This window comes from Saimiri boliviensis, chromosome 4 (assembly GCF_048565385.1).
Source record: "Saimiri boliviensis isolate mSaiBol1 chromosome 4, mSaiBol1.pri, whole genome shotgun sequence".
In the NCBI taxonomy this organism is placed as follows: domain Eukaryota; kingdom Metazoa; phylum Chordata; class Mammalia; order Primates; family Cebidae; genus Saimiri; species Saimiri boliviensis.
Genome location: NC_133452.1, coordinates 88,323,291 through 88,342,393, shown reverse-complemented (window position 1 = coordinate 88,342,393; position 19,103 = coordinate 88,323,291). Strand labels below are relative to the sequence as shown.

Below are 19,103 nucleotides of genomic sequence, written 5' to 3'. Positions count from 1 at the left end.
GGGAGGAACAGCCTGATTATTGTGGGTCTCAGAGTACATGATGTTCTCCCACAGCAAGCCGAGGCCCTTTCCCAGCACAAACCCTCCCCTGCAGCCCCCTGCACCTCCTCTTCCTACCCCCAGCATCCTTTTTCTTCCCCTGCACTCTAAGCTGCTGAGTAAAAACAGAAGCCTAAATCTCTATGTGCCAATAACATTAAAGGCAGCCCCCATGTCAGAACCCCAGAGCCAGAGACTCACCTGCCAGATGAAGGGTGGCCTCCAGGATGACAGGTGGGCCCCTCTGCCCCTGGCCGATGCAGCGGTAGACCCCTGCATTGCGTGGCCGGACCTGGGTCAGCAGCAGGGAGCCGTTGGCAAACACTGTGGCTCTGCGGAGGTGTGGGGGGCTGCAGAGGGGAGAGTGCCATTTGGAAAAAGTGGCCAATAGGCCTACTTCTGCAAAAGTCGGAAATGAAGGAAGGAATTGACCAGGAACAGGGCAGAGAGAAGGAAAATGACACTCCACGCTGGCGTGTGTGCCTGCATAGGCTTGCTCAGGTAAACGTGCAGGTGTGTGTGCCAACAGAGAGCAGCTCTGGAAGTGATGAGTCAAACGGCAGTGCAGGTGAGAGACAGAGTGACATGGTGTGGCTGTGCCCCCACTCAAATCTCATCTTTTTTTTTTTTTTTTTTTGAGACGGAGTTTCGCTCTTGTTACCCAGGCTGGAGTGCAATGGCACAATCTTGGCTCACCGCAACCTCCGCCTCCTGGGTTCAGGCAATTCTCCTGCCTCAGCCTCCTGAGTAGCTGGGATTACAGGCACACGCCACCATGCCCAGCTAATGTTTTGTATTTTTAGTAGAGACGGGGTTTCACCATGTTGACCAGGATGGTCTCGATCTCTCGACCTTGTGATCCACCCGCCTCGGCCTCCCAAAGTGCTGGGATTACAGGCTTGAGCCACCGCGCCCGGCTCAAATCTCATCTTAAATTGTAGCTCCCATAATTCCCATGTGTTGTGGGAGGGACCCAGTGGGAGGTAACTGAATCATGGGGGCAAGTCTTTCCCATCCTGTTCTCATGATAGTGAATAAGCCTCACAAGATCAGATGGTTTTAAAAAGAGGAATTCCCCCTGCACGAGCTCTCTCTCCTTTTGTCTGCTGCCATCCACGTAAGATGTGACTTGCTCCTCCTTGCCTTCTGCCATGATTGTGAGGCTGGCCCAGCCATGTGGAACTGTAAGTCCGATTAAACCTCTTTCTTTTGTAAGATGCCCAGTCTCGGGTATGTCTTTATCAGCAGTGTGAAAACAGACTAATACACAGAGTAATCCCCATGTGCAACTGTCAAGACAGGGGAGCCACCTTCCCGCAGGGCCATGCTGATAGGGCTCTGAGCCTTAGGGTCAGAAACCCCTCGGCCACACAGGATGGGCTACGGATGATGTCCTCAGTGCCGAAGCCAAGTGGTATCCAAGCCCCTAGCCTAGGAAGCCACACGCCCAAGAACCAGGGTCATGTCCAACACTGCAAAGGTGTTCTATGCTCTCCTAGGGTCCAGGCAGCGGGCCCGGAACCTTCTAGGGATGTTTGCTTCCTCCACAAAGTGTGCGTTTGTGTGTGTGTATGAGAGAGAGAAATGTCTTTGCCACACTGGATTGTTCTATCTAGACTGTGACCGCCTGAACACCTAGGTCTCTTGCACCTCTCTCATCCCTGGGGTCTCTACCCTTCCATTCTAGAAGATCCACGTGGGTGGTGGAGAGATAGAAGTGGAACCACCACTAGCTCAGAGTGCCTTTGTGCGAACTGGAAAAGGGCTCTTCCTAGAGACTCTTCCCTTTGGTAGACTCATTTTGTAACAGCAAAAACATTTCAGTGTGTCTGTTGGAAATCTGAAAGAATACACGTACAAATCTGTGATGTCTGTGATATGAACCGCACCTGCTTCTAGAGAACGCATGTGTGTGGTGCACGGTACTAGAAGGCTCCTGGCCAGATGCCTTACCGACTGCGGTTAGTGATCGGAGTCTCGTCCTCAAAGACCCACTGCAGGCTCGGGAGTGGCTGGGCTGAGAACTGGCAATGGAACATGGCCTCCTCGTTCCTCGCTACTACCACGTCCTGGGGTGCCAGTACCACCCTGGCAAAGCTTTCATCTGGAGAGGGAAAGATAGGGGAGCGAGCAGGCTGGGTGGTGAGGCCCTCCTGTCCTCACCTCATCCCTTCCCCCCCGACCCCAGGCTCACCAGCAATGCTCAAGGTGAAGTTCTGGGTGCTGCACGCTTGGCCAAAAGCATTGTGAGCACAGCAGGAATAGAGGCCACTGTGCTCAGGACCAGCTGGCCGAAGCATCAGGTTCCGCTCCTTGCTGCTGACTGTGTGGTTGCTCTGACCATCAGAAAGGGGGCTCCCGTCTCGGAACCACTGGTAGGTGGGCCTGCAGGGCAGACACAGCAGCAGTGGGGGAGGGGGTACTCAGTGGCCAGTGGAGAAGATACAGAATCAGAGGGTCAGAGATAGACCTTTCAGTTTATACACGGAGAAATGAGGCCTGGGGAGAGGCAGGGACTTGCATAAGGGCACACAGTAATTCTGATTCAGGGGCAGAAACTAGTTGAGATTAGATCTCTCAGCTCTATACACAATGTGGCCCCCTCTTCAGGTCACCAGGGGCCAACACAGGGCAACATACGGGCGGGAGGCGGGGGTGAAGAGCACGGTGGTGGTAGAAGGAGTGGTCACAGAATGGAGCGAGGTGACATCTGCATAGAGTCCAGGATTTGGGGAGACATCCCTGTCTGGAATAACCCTCTCAATCCCCACCTCCTTGACTCCTTACCGAGGGTGCCCATCAATGTGACAACGAAGTGTGACCTGGGTCTGTGGCTGGATCTCAGCTTCTGAGGCTGGATGCTTCAGGACCACAGGACCTGCCTCGATCCCTGTAGCAGAGGCCACAGTTACAGTGAGGGGCAGAGCAGGGCAAGGGTGGGAAGGCAGAGAGCAAGGAGGACAGGCAGGAAGCCATGGAACCTCGAGGTTCTGTGCCAGCAGACACAGGGAAGTCCTGGAGGCTGAGACTGGGGCTGCAGGTACCAGATACTACATGCCTGCCTGATCCCTGGCAGATCAGGCCTGACACTTGGCCAGGCACTCAGCTGCCCTTTCCATTTGCACAAGCATCCAGCAGATAAATGGGCCCCAGACTTGAAAGAAAAAAATTTTGGAAAAAATATAACTTTTAATTTCCTCTTATCCATATGAGCAGAAAGAGCTGATAATAAATGCCTTCTGCCTGCTCTATTTAACTGGAAATGGGAGAAGCTGAGGCAAGAGAGGGGTCCCCCAGGGCTCATAGTTGAGGGTCTGATGGGGGACTGGGCACAGCCTCCTGGCTCTCACATTTGATATTGAAGGAGGCATTGGCACTGCGGGCTTCTTCTCCAGTGACATCATCCCGAGCCACACACTGGAAGGTGCCAGAGTCCTGCAGCCGGTCCACAGCTGCAAAGCTCAGGCTGCTGCCCTGGGCGAAACGCCGCTCCGTGTCCTGGACCGGGGCCCCATCAAGCAGCCAGTACACATGCACTGGGCCCGGAGCCTCGACCTCACAGCGAAGCAGCGCCCGGCGCCCCTGCAATGCATCCTGGGAGGACGGCTGCTTGATGAAGACCATGGCCGCCTGGGTACCTGTAGATGGGGACAGTGGAGAGGCAGGGTCAGGGGGAGCTGCAGCCTCTGTCCTAACACAGGTACACAGGAGGAAAGGGGCTGTGTACACAAGAGGCGTCCAGTAAGTGCAGCTGTGGAGAATCTGATGCCACAATTCCAAGAGTCCCCTGAAGAACTTTTTTTTTTTTTTTGAGATGAAGTCTCGCTCTTATCGCCCAGGCTGGTGTGTAGTGGCGCAATCTCAGTTAACTGCAACCTCCACCTCTGAGGTTCAAGTGATTCTCCTGCCTCAGCCTCCCAAGTAGCTGGGATTATAGGCATAAGCCACCACACCTGGCTAATTTTTGTATTTTTAGTAGAGATAGAGTTTCACCATGTTGGCCAGGCTGGTCTCAAACCCCTGACCTCAGGTGACCTGCCTGCCTCTGCCTCCCAACGTGCTAGGATTATGGGTGTGAGCCACCATGCCCAGCCCCTGGAAGAATTTTTCAACTGTGCTGAGTACTCTGTAGGATACAAAGACACAGTAGCCTCTCCTCAAGAGGCCTCAAGACTAGAGGGGCACATAGGACACAGTTACACTCCTGTAAATGCCGAATGAATGGGGTGAGCAGGCAGTAGTGATTCCGGAGCACAAAGGAAGAAGGGACCGCTGAGGGCTGTCTGAACAGAGAGGCTTCCTAGAGGAAGAAAGCCTGGGCCTGCAGGATCAGATCACAGGACGTTTTGATGCCTGGCTGAGGAGCAGGCTACCTTCCTCACCATCCAGACTCAGGAAGTTCAGCAAAGTTAAATCACGACCCAAACAGTACCTTGGAAAAATGGCTTCACTCGCACCCCTGGACGGTGCCAGCATCAGAGGTGGCCCCAGACTGGGGATGCTTTGAATCTCACCCACAAATGCTCTGCAGCCCAACATTCCGCAGACACTTCTTTGGGAAAACCCACCCCATTACCGGAGAAGCCAATATTCTCTAGAAACCTGGGCTATTGCCAAAGACAAGCCAAGGCCATGCCCATGTCCTGCTCTCTAGCCCTGAGAATCCATCTGTGGCCAAGGCCAGCTTCTCTGTGTTAAGAGGTGAGCCAAGTTGTTTCAGATTTCCACTTGAAGGCTTTCTCCCTCCTGCACCGTTATGGTGCAGCTCCGGCCAGGGGCACACCCTGGACAAGTAGGGCCCTGCAACAAAAGGTGGAACCGCAGTCAGTGGGAACAAAGAGGAAGAAGCCTGCACTGCACGACAGATGGGTCAGGGAGGCGGAGGGCAGAGCCGGGCAGGTGGGTGGCATGGTTACGACAGCGGCAGGAGCAACACACTGGACTTTGTTCCTGGTCCGCCTGGGCGCCTTACAGAGGCCTGGAGCCACTGCGTCTTGCACACAGAAGAGGACTCCCATCCCCCATCCCCCATCCCCTACCCCGGGAAGAAGAAACGAGCCACTTGGGACTACTGCATGAAGCAGCAGGCTCTGCCTTGGGCCAAACTGGCTGGGCAAGGGCAGGAAGGGACTAACAGGGTTTTTTCCATCCCTTCACAAACCACTGGAAACTAATCTTGGCCCAGAGAGCCCCTTCCAAGTCCCTGGAGGTGGGGTTCTGTTCTTGAGGGGACGAGAATCAGCCTCCTCATAAAGTCAGTGTCAAGACAATTCCAGGATCCCCTAGGCTGGGTCCAGATGAGAGGCTGCCTCTGGGGTTGGCCCATCTCCCAACATGCTCAGTGGTTCCAGCCCTCATCTCCTGACACAAAACACAGCCATCGAGCTGGAAGCAGCTCAGAGCAGCCCATTACTTCTCAGTGCAGCACTGCTGGTTCTCTGGGTGGCACTGTTGGCTCTTCTGGGTGGCACTGTTGGTTCTCTGGGTGGCCTATCCCACCCGCTGCGCAAGTCGACAAACCTGCCCTCCCTGCACAGCTGAACACCCATCACTGTGACAATCCAAACATACTCCTCCACATTTTCAAATGATGCACAAGAATAAGGCTCTGCCCTTGCTTGTCACTGTGGTACAGATGCGTAAACTCAGGTCCAGGCACATGAAAGAATCTGCCCAAGATCAAACAGTTCACATTCGGCAGAGCCAGGACAATGACCCGAAGAAACCAACCCTATGCTCTTCCCAGCCCTGCTCAGGGACTCAGAAACAACCCTAGAAGTATCTGATCCTACAATGAGGAGTCACATTCCCCACTGCCAGGTAGTGGGATGGATATGCCTCTTGCAGACAATGCCAGGCACACAAAGGCACCCAGCAAGCACTACCTGAACTGAAGTGATCTCAAAGGAAGTGTGGGGCAAGAACCGGTGCACGAAGTACTTCTGGAGCACCTCTCATGATGCAGATGGGCAGAATCAGACTGATCCCCAGTGGGCCTCTGCAAATGTGACTCGCCAAAATCCTAGGACCTTTCTCTTTTTTGAGCCGGAGTGTTACTCTGCCATCCAGGCTGGAATGCAGCAGTGCAATCTCAGCTCACGGCAACTCCTGCCTCCTGGGTTTAAGTGATTCTCATGCCTTAGCCTCCGGAGTAACTGGGATTACAAGTACATGCCACCACGCCCAGCTAATTTTTGTACTATTTGTGAGACAGGGTTTCACCATGTTGGCCAGGTTGGTCTCAAACTCCTGACCTCAAGTGATCCACCTGCCCCAGCCTCCCAAAATGCTGGAATTACAGGCATGAGCTATGGCGATCTACCCAAAATCCTAGGGCCTTTGACCCAGAACTCTAGGAGGGTTGTCAAAGACCAAAGAGAGATCACCTGCCCTCAAGTTGTGGGCAAGCCCCCATTCAGCTTCTGCAGACATGGTGGGGAGCCAGGAGTCTTGCCCACACGGAGAAGCCGTTAAGGGGCTGGAATCAGATAGGCTGGGCTCAAATCCTGACTGTTACACTCAGTGTCTGACCTTGGGCAAGTAACGCAGACTGTGTCTCAGTTTCCTCTGCCTCTTTCAAAAGGCTGTCAGGAGTTGTAAACCTGGAAACACACATGAAGTGCCTTGCAAAGGGTTCACCTTCAGTAAATGGCAGCTACTGTTCATATTCTCACGATCACCCTTCCTGCTCAAGGACTCAAATTCTAAGAAGATTAGAAACCTCCCCACTTGCCAAGCTCCAGCGCCACTCCCAGACCCTGAACAGGGGAGAAGCCACCACAGCAGAGAAGTCTGAAGGGAATAATCAAGAGGCGAGTGGGATGGAGGGGAAGGGGCCCTGGGCTTACAGGAAACACAGACCACCTGCCACAGAAACCCAAGCTGGGAGAAGAGACAGCGTGACTCAGAGAGACCCCAGCTCAGCCTCGGCCACCCCCAGCTCAACCTCCAGCACCCACTGCTGGGGTTGGGAGCAGGCTGCTCCATAGCTGTGGTAAGAGATGCTGCATTCCCAGACTGCCACTCAGAGCCCCTGTGCCCCAACGACCGGGCCTGGGAAACATCAAAGCCGGCCCCGAGGGGCCCTCTGTCCTGACGTCAGCTCACAGCAGGTCCTGGTTAGTGCTTGGCTGGGACACACTTTAGATGTTTCAAAAGGCAGAGAATGCAGCTCCCAGACTGCTCCAAGGATCCAGCCCCTGCTGTAAGCACTTCGAACATAAGGCTCCTCATACAGGTTGGCCCAGGACTGTGGCACCCATGTTTACTCAGAAGACAGTCTGTGGTGTCCCCAGCCTGGCCATCTGTCCGGCCTGCAGAAGGGGACGTTGGTCTGCTGTTTGGTGTTGGGCTATTTTTGAGACAGGGTCTCACTCTGTTGCCCAGGCTGGAGTACAGCGGTGCAATCACGGCTCACTGCATCCTTGACCTCCAGGGCTCAAGTGATCCTCCCACCTCCGCCTGCCAGGTAGCTGAGACCTCAGGCCCGGCTAGTTTTTTGTAGAGACAGGGTTTTGCCATGTTGCCCAGGCTGGTCTTGAACTACTGAGCTCAAGCAATCCTCCCACCTCGGCCTCCAAAGTGTTGATTACAGGCATGAGCCACCACACCTGGCTTTGGTCTGCTGTTTTGTTTTGGGGAAAGGGGCAGCAGACGCAGAAGCAGACAAAGGAGCCCTGGCAGAAAGGTCAGACTCCAAGAAAGGAGCTGGGAAGTGAGGGCCTCTGCTCTTGCTTTGTCAGAAGCTTTGCTGATAACAGAAACAGAGGACAGCAATGATGAAGACGGCAGGCATTTTGGGATTGAGGTGGCACCTGCCTCAAGGTGATGTAGTCACCAGCACATTCCCGTCCCTTCACCCTGGCATGAGGATGCCCCCAGGACTGTGGTCTGGGAAAGGTCCTGGGCTTCCCAAGGCTGCCCCCTCTTTCGCTGCCAGGCCACACCAAGCAACCCCCTCCACTGCACACAAACCCCCATGGAGATACAGGCCACATGACCCCGGAGACAGCCAGCTCCATGTGTGGCTTTGGAGCTGCCAAACGGCCCTGCCCCTGCTGCTCCCTAGTGACGCTACCTTAGTGTGTCCTCTGCACCCTTCTTCCTGGCCGTGAAATGGGGGACAGCGCCCCCACCACCAAGGCTGGGTGGGGGCTGATGGGTTCACATTCGCAAAGCCCACGCACAGCACAAGCACAGAGGGTGCTGCTTCCCTGGTAGGAGTCTGCCGCCCCGGGCTCAGCGGGCAAGAAGCCCCTCGGCAACGACAGGCAGGCAGGGCCATCTGCCCACACCAGGCACCGACCCCTAAAAAGCCGGAGCTGCAAACACCCAATAAGGACATTTTCCAAGCCATTTCCTTGGCTGCCTAACAGTCATCTATATGCAGACACTCACTCTGCCTGCGTCTCCCACGCCCGCCTTCCGCCCCCACCCCCGCCAGCATCTGGTCTGGTGCCCACCCTCCGTGTTGCTCTCTGGGCTCGGGCCCAGCCGGCCCATGTGTGTATATGTGTGTGTGTATACACACACATAAGTATAAACACAATTGTTATAGAGAGCAGAGAGCAGCAGGAAGTTTTTCTTAAGTACTCCCACTCTAATTTTGTCTGCTTCGATCCAAGGACCCATCTGGGCCAGTCAACTACTCATCTTTCAGGGGCTAGAACTTCTGTTCTATCTAGGGAACACCCCCCTGGACCTATACAGGCCTGTAATCCCAGCACTTTGGGAGGCTGAGGCGGGCAGATCACCACGTCAGGCGTTTTGAGACCAGCCTGGCCAACATGGTAAAATCTCATCTCTACTAAAAATACAAAAATTAGCTGGGTGTGGTGGCCCGTGCCTGTCATCCCAGCTACTCAGGAGGCTGAGGCAGGAGAATTTCTTGAACCCAGGAGGCAGAGGTTGCTGTGAACCGAGATCACACCACTGTACTCCAGCCTGGGCAACAGAGCAAGACTCCATCTCAAATAAAAAAGAAAATGCCATCCTTCAGATGTCTCAGGACCAGGCTGAGATAGAAAGACCCTGGAAAACCCTGGTTGAGGGACTTGAGGCCACCAACCCTGAAATCCTCCAGGAGTGTGCTCCACAGAGGCACGGTGGTTTGCATGCTGGAAGGTGACTGTGTGAGTGACCATAGGATCTCTCTCACACCCAAAGCCAACCAGCCACACAGATGTGTCTGACTCTTCCACACCAGCACCACACTAAAGACTCAGTCCTTTGGCTGGGCGAGGTGGCTCACGCCTATAATCCCAACACTTTGGGAGGATGAGAAGGAGCTTTACCTGAGGTCAGGCGTTCGAGACTAGCCTGGCCAACATGGTGAAACCATATCTCTACTAAAAATACAAAAATTAGCTGGGCATGGTGGCACAGGCCTGTCATCCCAGCTACTCGGGAGGTCGAGGCAGGAGAATTGCTTGAACCACTGCACGCCAGCCAGAGCGAGATCCATTTCAAAAAAAGAAAAAGACTGTCTCTGGCCTCACAGCCCAGGTCCTTATAGGTCATATCCTGAATGCCAGATGGCCCTAGAGACCAGGACAAGGCAGTGGCTCCTGTAGGGCACACACAGACTCCCAAGGGAGAGGTTTGGCAGCTTCCCAAAGTAGGGAGACAACACCAGGCCACAGGGCAAGAGAAGCAGCCCGGGGGCTCCCTGATCCACAGAGGACAAACCTCCTCTCAAGTCCCCACCACTTGGAAGCTCTGAGGGGGCCAAGCCAAGGGAGCCTCCCCAGCCCCTGAAAAGCCTCCCCCAGGGGCCAGGACACTGTATTGCAGACCACATACCTTGAAGATTTGACTGACATACTCTTAATTGCTCTTGAGCCACTCCAAAGGTGTGAGGCCCAGAGACTTTTTTTTTTTTTCTTTTTGAAGCAGGGTCTCACTCTGTCGCCCACGCTGAAGTACAGTGGTGCAATCACAGCTCAGTGCAGCCTTACCTCCCGGGCCCAAGTAATTTTCCCACCCTCACCCTCCTGAGTAGCTGGGACCACAGGCACGTGCCACCATGCCCAGCTAATTTTAAATTTTGTTTGTAGAAGTGGTTGCCCAGCCTGGTACTGAACTCCTGGGCTGAAGTGATCCTCCTGCCTCAGCCTCTCAAAGTGCTGGGATTACAGGCAGGAGCCACCATGCCTGGCCACATTTGTACCGTTCTAAAGAACAATCTCAATTGCTGCAGGAATAAGTCACTTGAGTGAACAGTAAGTCCAGTCATCTCCCTTTCACCCACGTTGGCAGAAATACAAAATGCTGCAGGGGTATTTGTGACTCCGAGGATTTAGAATGTCTCTCCCGACTACCACCGGTACACTGTATACGGTTTTAGTGCAAGCAACCCAGAGTGATGGTGAGCCCAGGGCCTAAGGGTTCACAGGTCACTGAAGATAGACAAGCTGACACCAAGACCTGGTGAGCTGCAGATCACAAAATTCTGTTCCCCTTCTGTCTTCCCAGAGTCTACAACAGGCCCCAGGTTCACCAACAGGAGCCCTCCAAAATCCATCCCAGCCCCTTCCCTAATCAGGGCAAGAGGAAGCAGAGCCAGGGACCCTGCTGAGTGTTTCTGTCCTGGGACTTAATGTCAGTATCTGGAGAGGTTCCCACATCCAGATTACGGAAACAGAACAGAATCACCAGGACTGGGATAGAAACAATTTAGCAGAGGCTGGTTCTTACATCCCGGGTGAAAACCACAACGCAGACTTGCCTGTCCCACTCCCAGGAGACCCTGGAGGGGCAGATTAACCTCTAACGGCAGGAGTAAGGCCTTGGGTCCGATATCGCGTGGTACCCAAGCACAGAAAGACAAAAATGCCAGCCAGCTGAGTCAGGCGCAGTGCCTGTAATCCCAGCAACCCGGGAGGATGAGGTAAAAGGATCCCTTGAGGCCAGGAGTTCAGCCTGAGCAACTTAGTCAAAAAAAAAAAGGCAGCCGGAAATGTGCAACATGGCGTAAGGCGTGACCCCAGCCAGGGGTCACCATCAGCCCTTGGACCCCGCCTGTCCTCTACAGAGGCTGGAAGCATTATACCCATTTAAGTGACCCTTAAATGGCTGTGGAGGAGTCTCTAAGGAAGTAGCAATGAATGAAAAACGCAGCTGGAGTGAGGTGGTGTGATGAGATGGAAGGAACATAAATTAGGAAAACATGGGTTCTAGTTTGATACAACCACTCGCCAGGGTGACCCTGGCCAATCGCCACCTCCTCCCAGGCAGTCCTATCTGTAAAGTTACAGAAATGAGAGCATGCAACTGGACAGTCACCAAGACCTAACACTAGACTGGCTGCGATGACTCAAAGAGGTAGTTACAGAAAGAGGGGCCCGGCCGGGCACGGTGGCTCATGCCTGTAATCCCAGGACTTTGGAAGGCCAAGGTGGGCAGATCACCTGAGGTCATGAGTTTGAGACCAGCCTGACCAACATGGTGAAACCCCGTTTCCATTAAAAAAAAAAAAAGTAAGGGGGGGCCCATTCCTTAGAATCTCCCCCACCCACCATCCCCATAGCCAGTCCCCAGAGCCCACTTGGTAAACGCAGCACCAGGCCCAAGAGGGATTAAGAGGGACCTAACAAGCAGCAGGTGTGCAGGGTCTGAGGCAGCTGGGGGTTGCAAACTGGGATCCAGCATCATTCTGATGAGCTGCTCTGCTCCTCGGCTCAGCCCCACGCAGCCTCCCCAGGAGACCTGCCTTGGCCACACGCTTGCACGGAAACCTCACTGCCTGGAATACCCCGACACTCTTGCCTCTGCTGTGACTGAGAGCTTTATCACCCAAGCTAGTAAGCTGGAGGGAAGGGCAGACATCTGTGTTCCCCTGGTGCCTGGGACACGCAGCAAATACCCTGAGAGCACACATGGGGAAATGAAGTCACTCAAGTGTCCATCTGAACTGAAATCTTGTCCTACATCTACATTTATCCATCTTGGCCAACTTAATTTTCCTCTCTGGGTCTCAGTTTTCTCACTTGGAAAACGGTAGCCTTGAAACCAATTTTAGTAATGCTTTATCAGCCTACAGTCCCACCCTATGATATTTAAATGAAATTCACATTAAGTATAGACACACACAAGTCTGCCTATTTTTCAGGAAAGTTAAAAACCCCAGAAATTCTAAGAAACTGTGGAACCCAGGATTCAAAGCCCTTGGACCTCCTAAGGAGACCCCTTCCAGAGGTGAATGCGGGGAGGAAGACTGGGAACAGAATTGCCAAGGGGAACCACTAGTTCTCAGCACCTTCCATGCCTGCAAACAGATCTGTTCTTGGCCCCAAGAGGAGAGAGACAGACAGCAGCCAGCTGTCTCCTGAAGACGCCCGTGAAGAGCCTGCAGACATAATATACATCCCAGGGAAGGCGACGTGGCTGCTGGAATGGGAGACTGGGAAATAAGCCACGAGCGCAGCCCCAGGAAGACCTCCGTGGTGCTCAGGCAGTGCTCCGAGTGATCCAAGAGGACAAGGAGTCCAGCCTCTGATCACCCAGGGAAGATGGGAAGAGACTTGCTGTGGACTCCACAGCCATTCATTGGAGGAGTTCAGACCCAGAGCACTCCCAGGTGTCAAAATCCCAGGGGTTCCGATGTGCAGGATCCTTCAGAGTCCACCATGGAGAACCATGCCAGGGTGGAGCCTGAGAGCCAGCTTCCTGTGGTCCTTCCAGCAGAGGCAGGGGGCAAACTGGTCAGGCCGGGGACCACTACCTTGGACTAGTTGTACTGAACCTTAATTTAATGATTAATGTTTAAAACAGGCTCAGAAAACTCTGATAAATTCCAATTTATGAGCCCTTTACACCCATCTCTGCCTCCCACCTGGGAGACTAATAATCCAGGCTGAGAAGCACAGCCTAGACACCTGGCCAGAGTGGCCACAGCAGTTCACCCCAAATTCCTGGTGGTGGGGAGGATGCCTTTTACACCCTGCCTGCAACCAAGCCTGCCTCGCCCACCCTACCCTTGGGGATAGGTGGCCTCAACCCCATACAATAAGGAAAATCCTCTCTGGCTTCTAAGAGGTTAAAATAGGCTGGTTGTGGTGGCTCACACCTGTAATCCCAGCACTTTGGAAAGTGAGGTAGGAGGATCGTTTGAGCTCAGGAATTGGAGACCAGCCTGGGGAACATGAAGAAACCCCATCTCTACAAAAAATACGGCAAGCGTGGTGGCACCCGCCTGTAGTCCCAGCTACTTGGGAGGCTGGAGTGAGAGGATGGAACTCACTGCAACTCAGGAGGTGGAGGTTGCAGTGAGCCAAGATCACATCACTGTAGCCTGGGTGACAGAGTAAGACCCTGTCTCAAAAAAGAAAAAAAAGAAAAAGAAAAAAAAAAAAATATATATATATATATACACACACACACACAGAGAGAGAGAGAGAGAGAGAGAGAGAGAAGAGTTAAAATATTCCTAAACCTGCTCTGTCCAATAGCCCCTAGCAATATGAAGCTATTTAAATTTAATTAATTTTTTTTTTTTTCCAAGACAGAGTCTCACTCTGTTGCCCAGGCTGGAGTACAGTGGTGCGATCTCAGCTCACTGCAACATCCACCTCCCAGATTCAAGTGATTCTCCTGCCTCAGCCTCCTGAGTAGCTGGGATTACAGGTGCCCACCACCATGCCCAGCTAATTTTTGTACTTTTAGTAGAGATGGAGTTTCACCATGTTGGCCAGGCTGGTCTCAAACTCCTGACCTCATGATTCGCCTGCCTCGGCCTCCCAAGGTGCTGGGATTACACGCGTGAGCCACCGTGCCTGGCCTAAATTTAATTGAAATGAGATAAAATTGAAAATTCATTTCCTCAGTCACACTAGCCACATTTCCAGTGCTCAAGGGCCATAGGTGGCTGGTGACCACTGTATTGAATCGCAGAAGCAGTTCCATCCTCAAAAAAAAAAAAAAGAAAGAAAAGAAAAGAAAAGAAAAAAGGCCCATGTGACCACCTGCTTCTGGCTGCCCTAGTTCCTTTGACTGCCCACTTCTTGCCAGATCCTGTGCTCAGACACACTGCTTTTTTCTTCTTTTTTTAATCCATAGTATTCTGTCTGATAAAGGACACATTTCTTTTCTTTTTTTTTTGGGATGAAGTTTTGCTCTTGTTGCCCAGGTTGGACTGCAATGGCATGATCTTGGCTCACTGCAACCTCCGTTTCCTGGGTTCAAGTGATTCTCCTGCCTCAGCCTCCCGAGTAGCTGTGATTACAGCCACCACGCCTGGCTAATTTTTGCATTTTTAGTAGAGACGGAGTTTTACCATGTTGACCAGGCTGGTCTCGAACTCCTGACCTCAAGTGATCTGCCTGCCTTGGTCTCCCAAAGTGCTCTGCCTCCCACCTGGCAGAGAGACTGGGACTGGCATGAGCCACCCAGCCTAGAGGACACGTTTCTGATCCAGAGAACCCTCACCACCGTCAGCCTCATTTTACAGACAAGGAAACCAGAGTCAAGGATGCCCCAGTAAATGGCAGGCTCAGGAGCCACCATGGATCTTTCTGGCTCCCAAGACTGGCTTCATTCTGTGATGCTGCGCTGGCTGCTTCGCACTTCACTCATTCATTCCCTTTCACTCATATTCCCTCCACAACCAATCTATTGTGTTTCATGTAAGTCCTTTCGTTTGCATGTGCTCTTGTAAAAAGTGGTTGGTGTTCCACAGGCAGGTATTTCTTACTCATGTGAACGGTCCTGCAAGATATCTCACCTGCTTCCTACTCACTGTTCGTACTCAGCACTATGTTCTGAGGATCCTTCTCTGTGGCCTTCTCCTACATCCTGCTCTTCTCCCCAGTAGATCCACGTATTGGGCTTTTCTGGGGGAGAAGCAAATGAATGCTCTTTTAAACAAATGGCTGAACACAGCTGTCCATAGTTGAAGTCTAGGCTGGACGCAGTGGCTCACGCCTATAAATAATCCCAGTACTCTGGGAGGCCAAAGCAGGCAGATCACCGCAGGTCAGGAGTTTGAGACCAGCCTAGCCAACATGGTGAAAACCCATCTCTACTAAAAATATAACAATTAGCCAGGCGTGGTGCTGGGCGCCTACAATCCCAGCTACTTAGGAGACTGAGGACGGAGAATCACTCGAACCTGGAAGTTGGAGGTTGCAGCGAGCCAAGATGGCACCACGACACTCCAGCCTGGGCAATACAGTGAGACTGAGTCTCAATAAACAAACAAACAAACAAACAAGCAGAGTTGAAGTCTACACCCTTTTCTCTGCATGCCCCAGCACCTAGCCCTGGCCTCTATCACCTACTCTGTTTCCACCCCTCCTCTGGGTACACTCAGATTCCTGGTTATATGCACACGTATGCATGTACACACACACACACACACACACACACACACACACACACATACACACACAAAAAACACCAGTTTTTCCTGGCTTTCTTCCTCCTCTTCTCAAGCCCAAAAAGTCACTAGAGGCTGGACCTCAGCTGGTTTCAAAGGGATAAGAGTCAGCCTCATGCTTTTATATTTAGAAGCATTCTGCAAACCACTTCCCGGAGCAGACAAGAGTGAGGAATGTGAGGAAATCACTTTGCTATGTTGTGATGTGGAAAGCATGAGCCGCCCAGGGCCTGTGGCAGTGAGCTGCGGGCACATGAGGCAATGTTAGCACATGTACAGGAGGCAAACACGCCCCTGGGCAGCCTGGCCATCCCTTGTCATGGCTGGCCAGCTGGCCGGGAGCAGAGCCACAGACCCTCTCCCAAAGGCCCCTCCTGCTACCCTTCCTTGGGTGAGCACAGTGTCTCCACCTGTCTGGGCAGCAGCTGTTCTGGAAACCAATCCTCCTTTCTGGGTAAGGGTCTTAGAAGGGGGTTTGCTCCACTCAGGCCTGTAAGGCCAGACTTTAGGCCCAACCTTGGACACAAAAAGAAGACTCCAGATTGAGGGAGGGGGCTGGAGGGTGCTTGGAAGAGCCAAGAGCTTGGAAGGGCAAGGGTACACTCCTGGACCCAGGCCCGTAGGGGAGGGGCATGAGGCAGGATTTTGCACAGTACCACTGCCCCCTTTTTAAATTTTATTTTACTTTTTGAGACGGAGTCTCATTCTGTCACCCAGGTTGGAGTGCAATGGGAGCAATCTTGGCTCACTGCAATCTCCGCCTCCTGGGCTCAAGCAATTCTCCCATCTCAGCCTCCCGAGTAGCTGGGATTACAGACTTCCGTCACGGTACCCAGCTAATTTTTTTATTTTTAGTACAAACAGGGTTTTACCATGTTGGCTATGGCTGGTCTCAAACACCTGACCTCAAGTGATTCGCTTGTCTCAGCTTCCCAAAGTGCTGGAATTAAAGGCATGAGCCACTGCGCCTGCCCCCACCACCGCCTTCTGAAAGCAGATCTGCTTCTGCCATCAAAAGCTGCCCTCGAAGCCATCTCTGCGGCTGGGAAAACATTGAGATAACAATGCATCAGTGAGGAGGCGAAGAGATTTTGCAGCAACAACCACAGTCATGGTTGTTGCTCAAATATTACTCACAGGTAGAGGAGCCAGCCCAGTGTTACTAGGTGAGCCCTGGGGTGTGGGGGGATGGGGACAGGCCACCTGTTCGGTTAGAGTCAAACCATCAGGATCGTCCCAGATACTTCCTAGACTCCTTATGAACTCCATTTTACTGCTTAAAATATAAACTTTGTAGTAAGTTTATATTTTAAATATTAATGCATATTTTAATGCATTAATTTTATTTAATCTCTTAACTGCATTACTAACAATTGTTTCTTTATTTTTAAGGAAAATAACCAAAAGCAGTCATACTTTGAAAAAAAAATCAGGCCGGGCGCGGTGGCTCAAGCCTGTAATCCCAGCACTTCGGGAGGCCGAGGTGGGTGGATCACGAGGTCAAGAGATCAAGACCATCCTGGTCAACATGGTGAAACCCCGTCTCTACTAAAAATACAAAAAGTGGCCGGGCGCGGTGGCTCAAGCCTGTAATCCCAGCACTTTGGGAGGCCGAGGCGGGTGGATCACGAGGTCAAGAGATCGAGACCATCCTGGTCAATATGGTGAAACCCCGTCTCTACTAAAAATACAAAAAAAAGTAGCTGGGCATGGTGGCACATGCCTGTAATCCGAGCTACTCAGGAGGCTGAGGCAGGAGAATTACCTGAACCCAGGAGGCGGAGGTTGCGGTGAGCCGAGATCGCGCCATCGCACTCCAGCCTGGGTAACAAGAGCAAAACTCCTCCTCAAAAAAAAAAAAAAAAAAAAAAAAGAAAGAAAAGAAAAGAAAAGAAAAGAAAAGATAAATCAGCTGTTTAGAAAAAGCATTCTGGCTAAATATAGCAAAATAAGTATTTCAATCTTCTAATCAATAACAACAGATGAAAAAATACAAACTGATGAATAAAGGACAGAAACAGCCCTTTGTAAAGTTTTTTTTGTTTGTTTTTTTTTTTTTTTTTGAGACAGAGTCTCACTCTTGTCACCCAGGCTGGAGTGCAATGGTGATCTCAGTTCACTGCAACCTCTGCCTCCCAGGTACAAGCGATTCTCCTGCCTCAGTCTCCGGAGTAGCCGGGATTACTGGCACCCATCACCATACCCGGTTAATTTTTGTATTTTTAGTAGAGACAGGGTTTCACCATGTTGGCCAGGCTGCTCTTGATCTCCTGACCTCAGGAGATCCACCCACCTCGGCCTCCGAAAGAAGTTATTTTTAAAAACACCAAAATCTTGCAACTCATCACCAGATGCCAAAAGCCTAAGGACGACCTACTTCGGCGGGGGAAACATAAAGCATAAAGCACACACGGACGGCCGGGAAAGGACTCCTAGGGGTGGCTGATGCAATCGCTGAACTGAATAGCCAAAAAAATGACAAAAACCTAAAGTTTATTTCATGCTTACTCCCTCGATCTTTCAATCAGGGTCTGGAAGGCACGGAGATCTGGATTCACTCAAGCCTGGAACTGGCTGTGCCCCCATTCCAGGGGCTGCCTCTGACGGACCTCCAAAGTCACACAGACGGAGATAGGAGAGAGACAGGGAGAGACAGAGGGAGTCAGGGAGGTAAGATAAGGGAACAGAAGAGATTGAGAGACACAGAGAAGGGGAGAGCGAGGGAGGAAGGAAGGGAGAAGAAGAGGGGGAAGGGAGAGAAAGAAAGGGAGACTGACAGAGAGAGAGAGAGAGACAGACAGACAGACAGACAGACAGACAATGTGAGACCCAGGCCCTGGCAGACAGATGGAGGCGAGAGATCAACACGCAGAGATACAGAGAGAAACTGAGAGATAGAGATCAAGTAACACAGAATCATAGAGAGACAGAGACAAAGGGACAAGAAACAGAGCATGCACAAGTGACACACATGCATGCGTGTACACACAGTACCCTCCATGCCTGCAGGGCAGGCCCCAGCCCCACATTTACCCCAGCTGCCCCTGGCAGGTCTGTCCTGTATTTCTAGCGGGGGGGGGGGGGGCTGCCCATACCCTGCCACCACCATCCCCAGCAGCCACAGGGACTCCAGATTCAGTCCCCTTTGGGGACTGCCCAGGTAACACTAGATACTGAAGGTTACAGTTTGTCTGTTGGTAAGGCCAGAGGAGGAGAAAGGAGAGGGGCAGACGCTCTATATATACCAGATTCAGACCATTTAGAATGGAGAACTCTCAAATTAGAGGCTCCTGGTAAATAATTCACCAGGAAGAGTACAGTACCTTCCCTGGGCTCATTCATTATTCACCAAGATAAATGCACCGTACTGTTACACTTCCTGACATCTAAAACGGTCTGAGCCATTAGGCCAGGAGTGAGACAACAGCAGGGCAATTTCTACCTGACTTTTCCAGAACCCCTGACCCAGCAGTCCTGTTACTTTTGGAGCTTAAGTTGCTCCTCCTTAAGCAAGGGCAAAGCATTTGGCTTCCAGAAAGGGCCATGCCCAGGCTCTGACTGTGAGATCCAAAAGGCAGCCACACACCCAGCTCCCAAGAGTCTAGGGCCAGAAGGAAACAGTGCCCAGAAAAGTCTTAGGTAAAACCCCTGGGTTCACCAGTCCCCAGAGGGAAAAGGGAAAAAGAAAACT

General features: G+C 52.2%; 1 protein-coding gene across 2 annotated transcripts in view; it reads right to left on the bottom strand.

Moving 5' to 3' along the window:
- The window catches only part of PTK7 (protein tyrosine kinase 7 (inactive)), an 85,145-nt gene that overhangs the window by 26,530 nt on the left and 39,512 nt on the right, over window positions 1–19,103 (bottom strand). Inside the window, exons 1-6 of one of the 2 annotated variants that reach the window (XM_010333886.3) lie at window positions 14,759–15,214; window positions 3,390–3,677; window positions 2,827–2,929; window positions 2,234–2,424; window positions 1,993–2,143; window positions 241–389 (exon numbers count right to left, since the gene is read on the bottom strand). In XM_010333886.3, the coding sequence (XP_010332188.3) occupies window positions 241–389; window positions 1,993–2,143; window positions 2,234–2,424; window positions 2,827–2,929; window positions 3,390–3,663 (868 nt within the window). In that variant the 5' untranslated portion in view covers window positions 3,664–3,677; window positions 14,759–15,214. Of the gene's footprint in view, window positions 1–240; window positions 390–1,992; window positions 2,144–2,233; window positions 2,425–2,826; window positions 2,930–3,389; window positions 3,678–14,758; window positions 15,215–19,103 lie in introns of those variants that run through there. The other variant, XM_003923023.4, reaches the window with a different exon arrangement.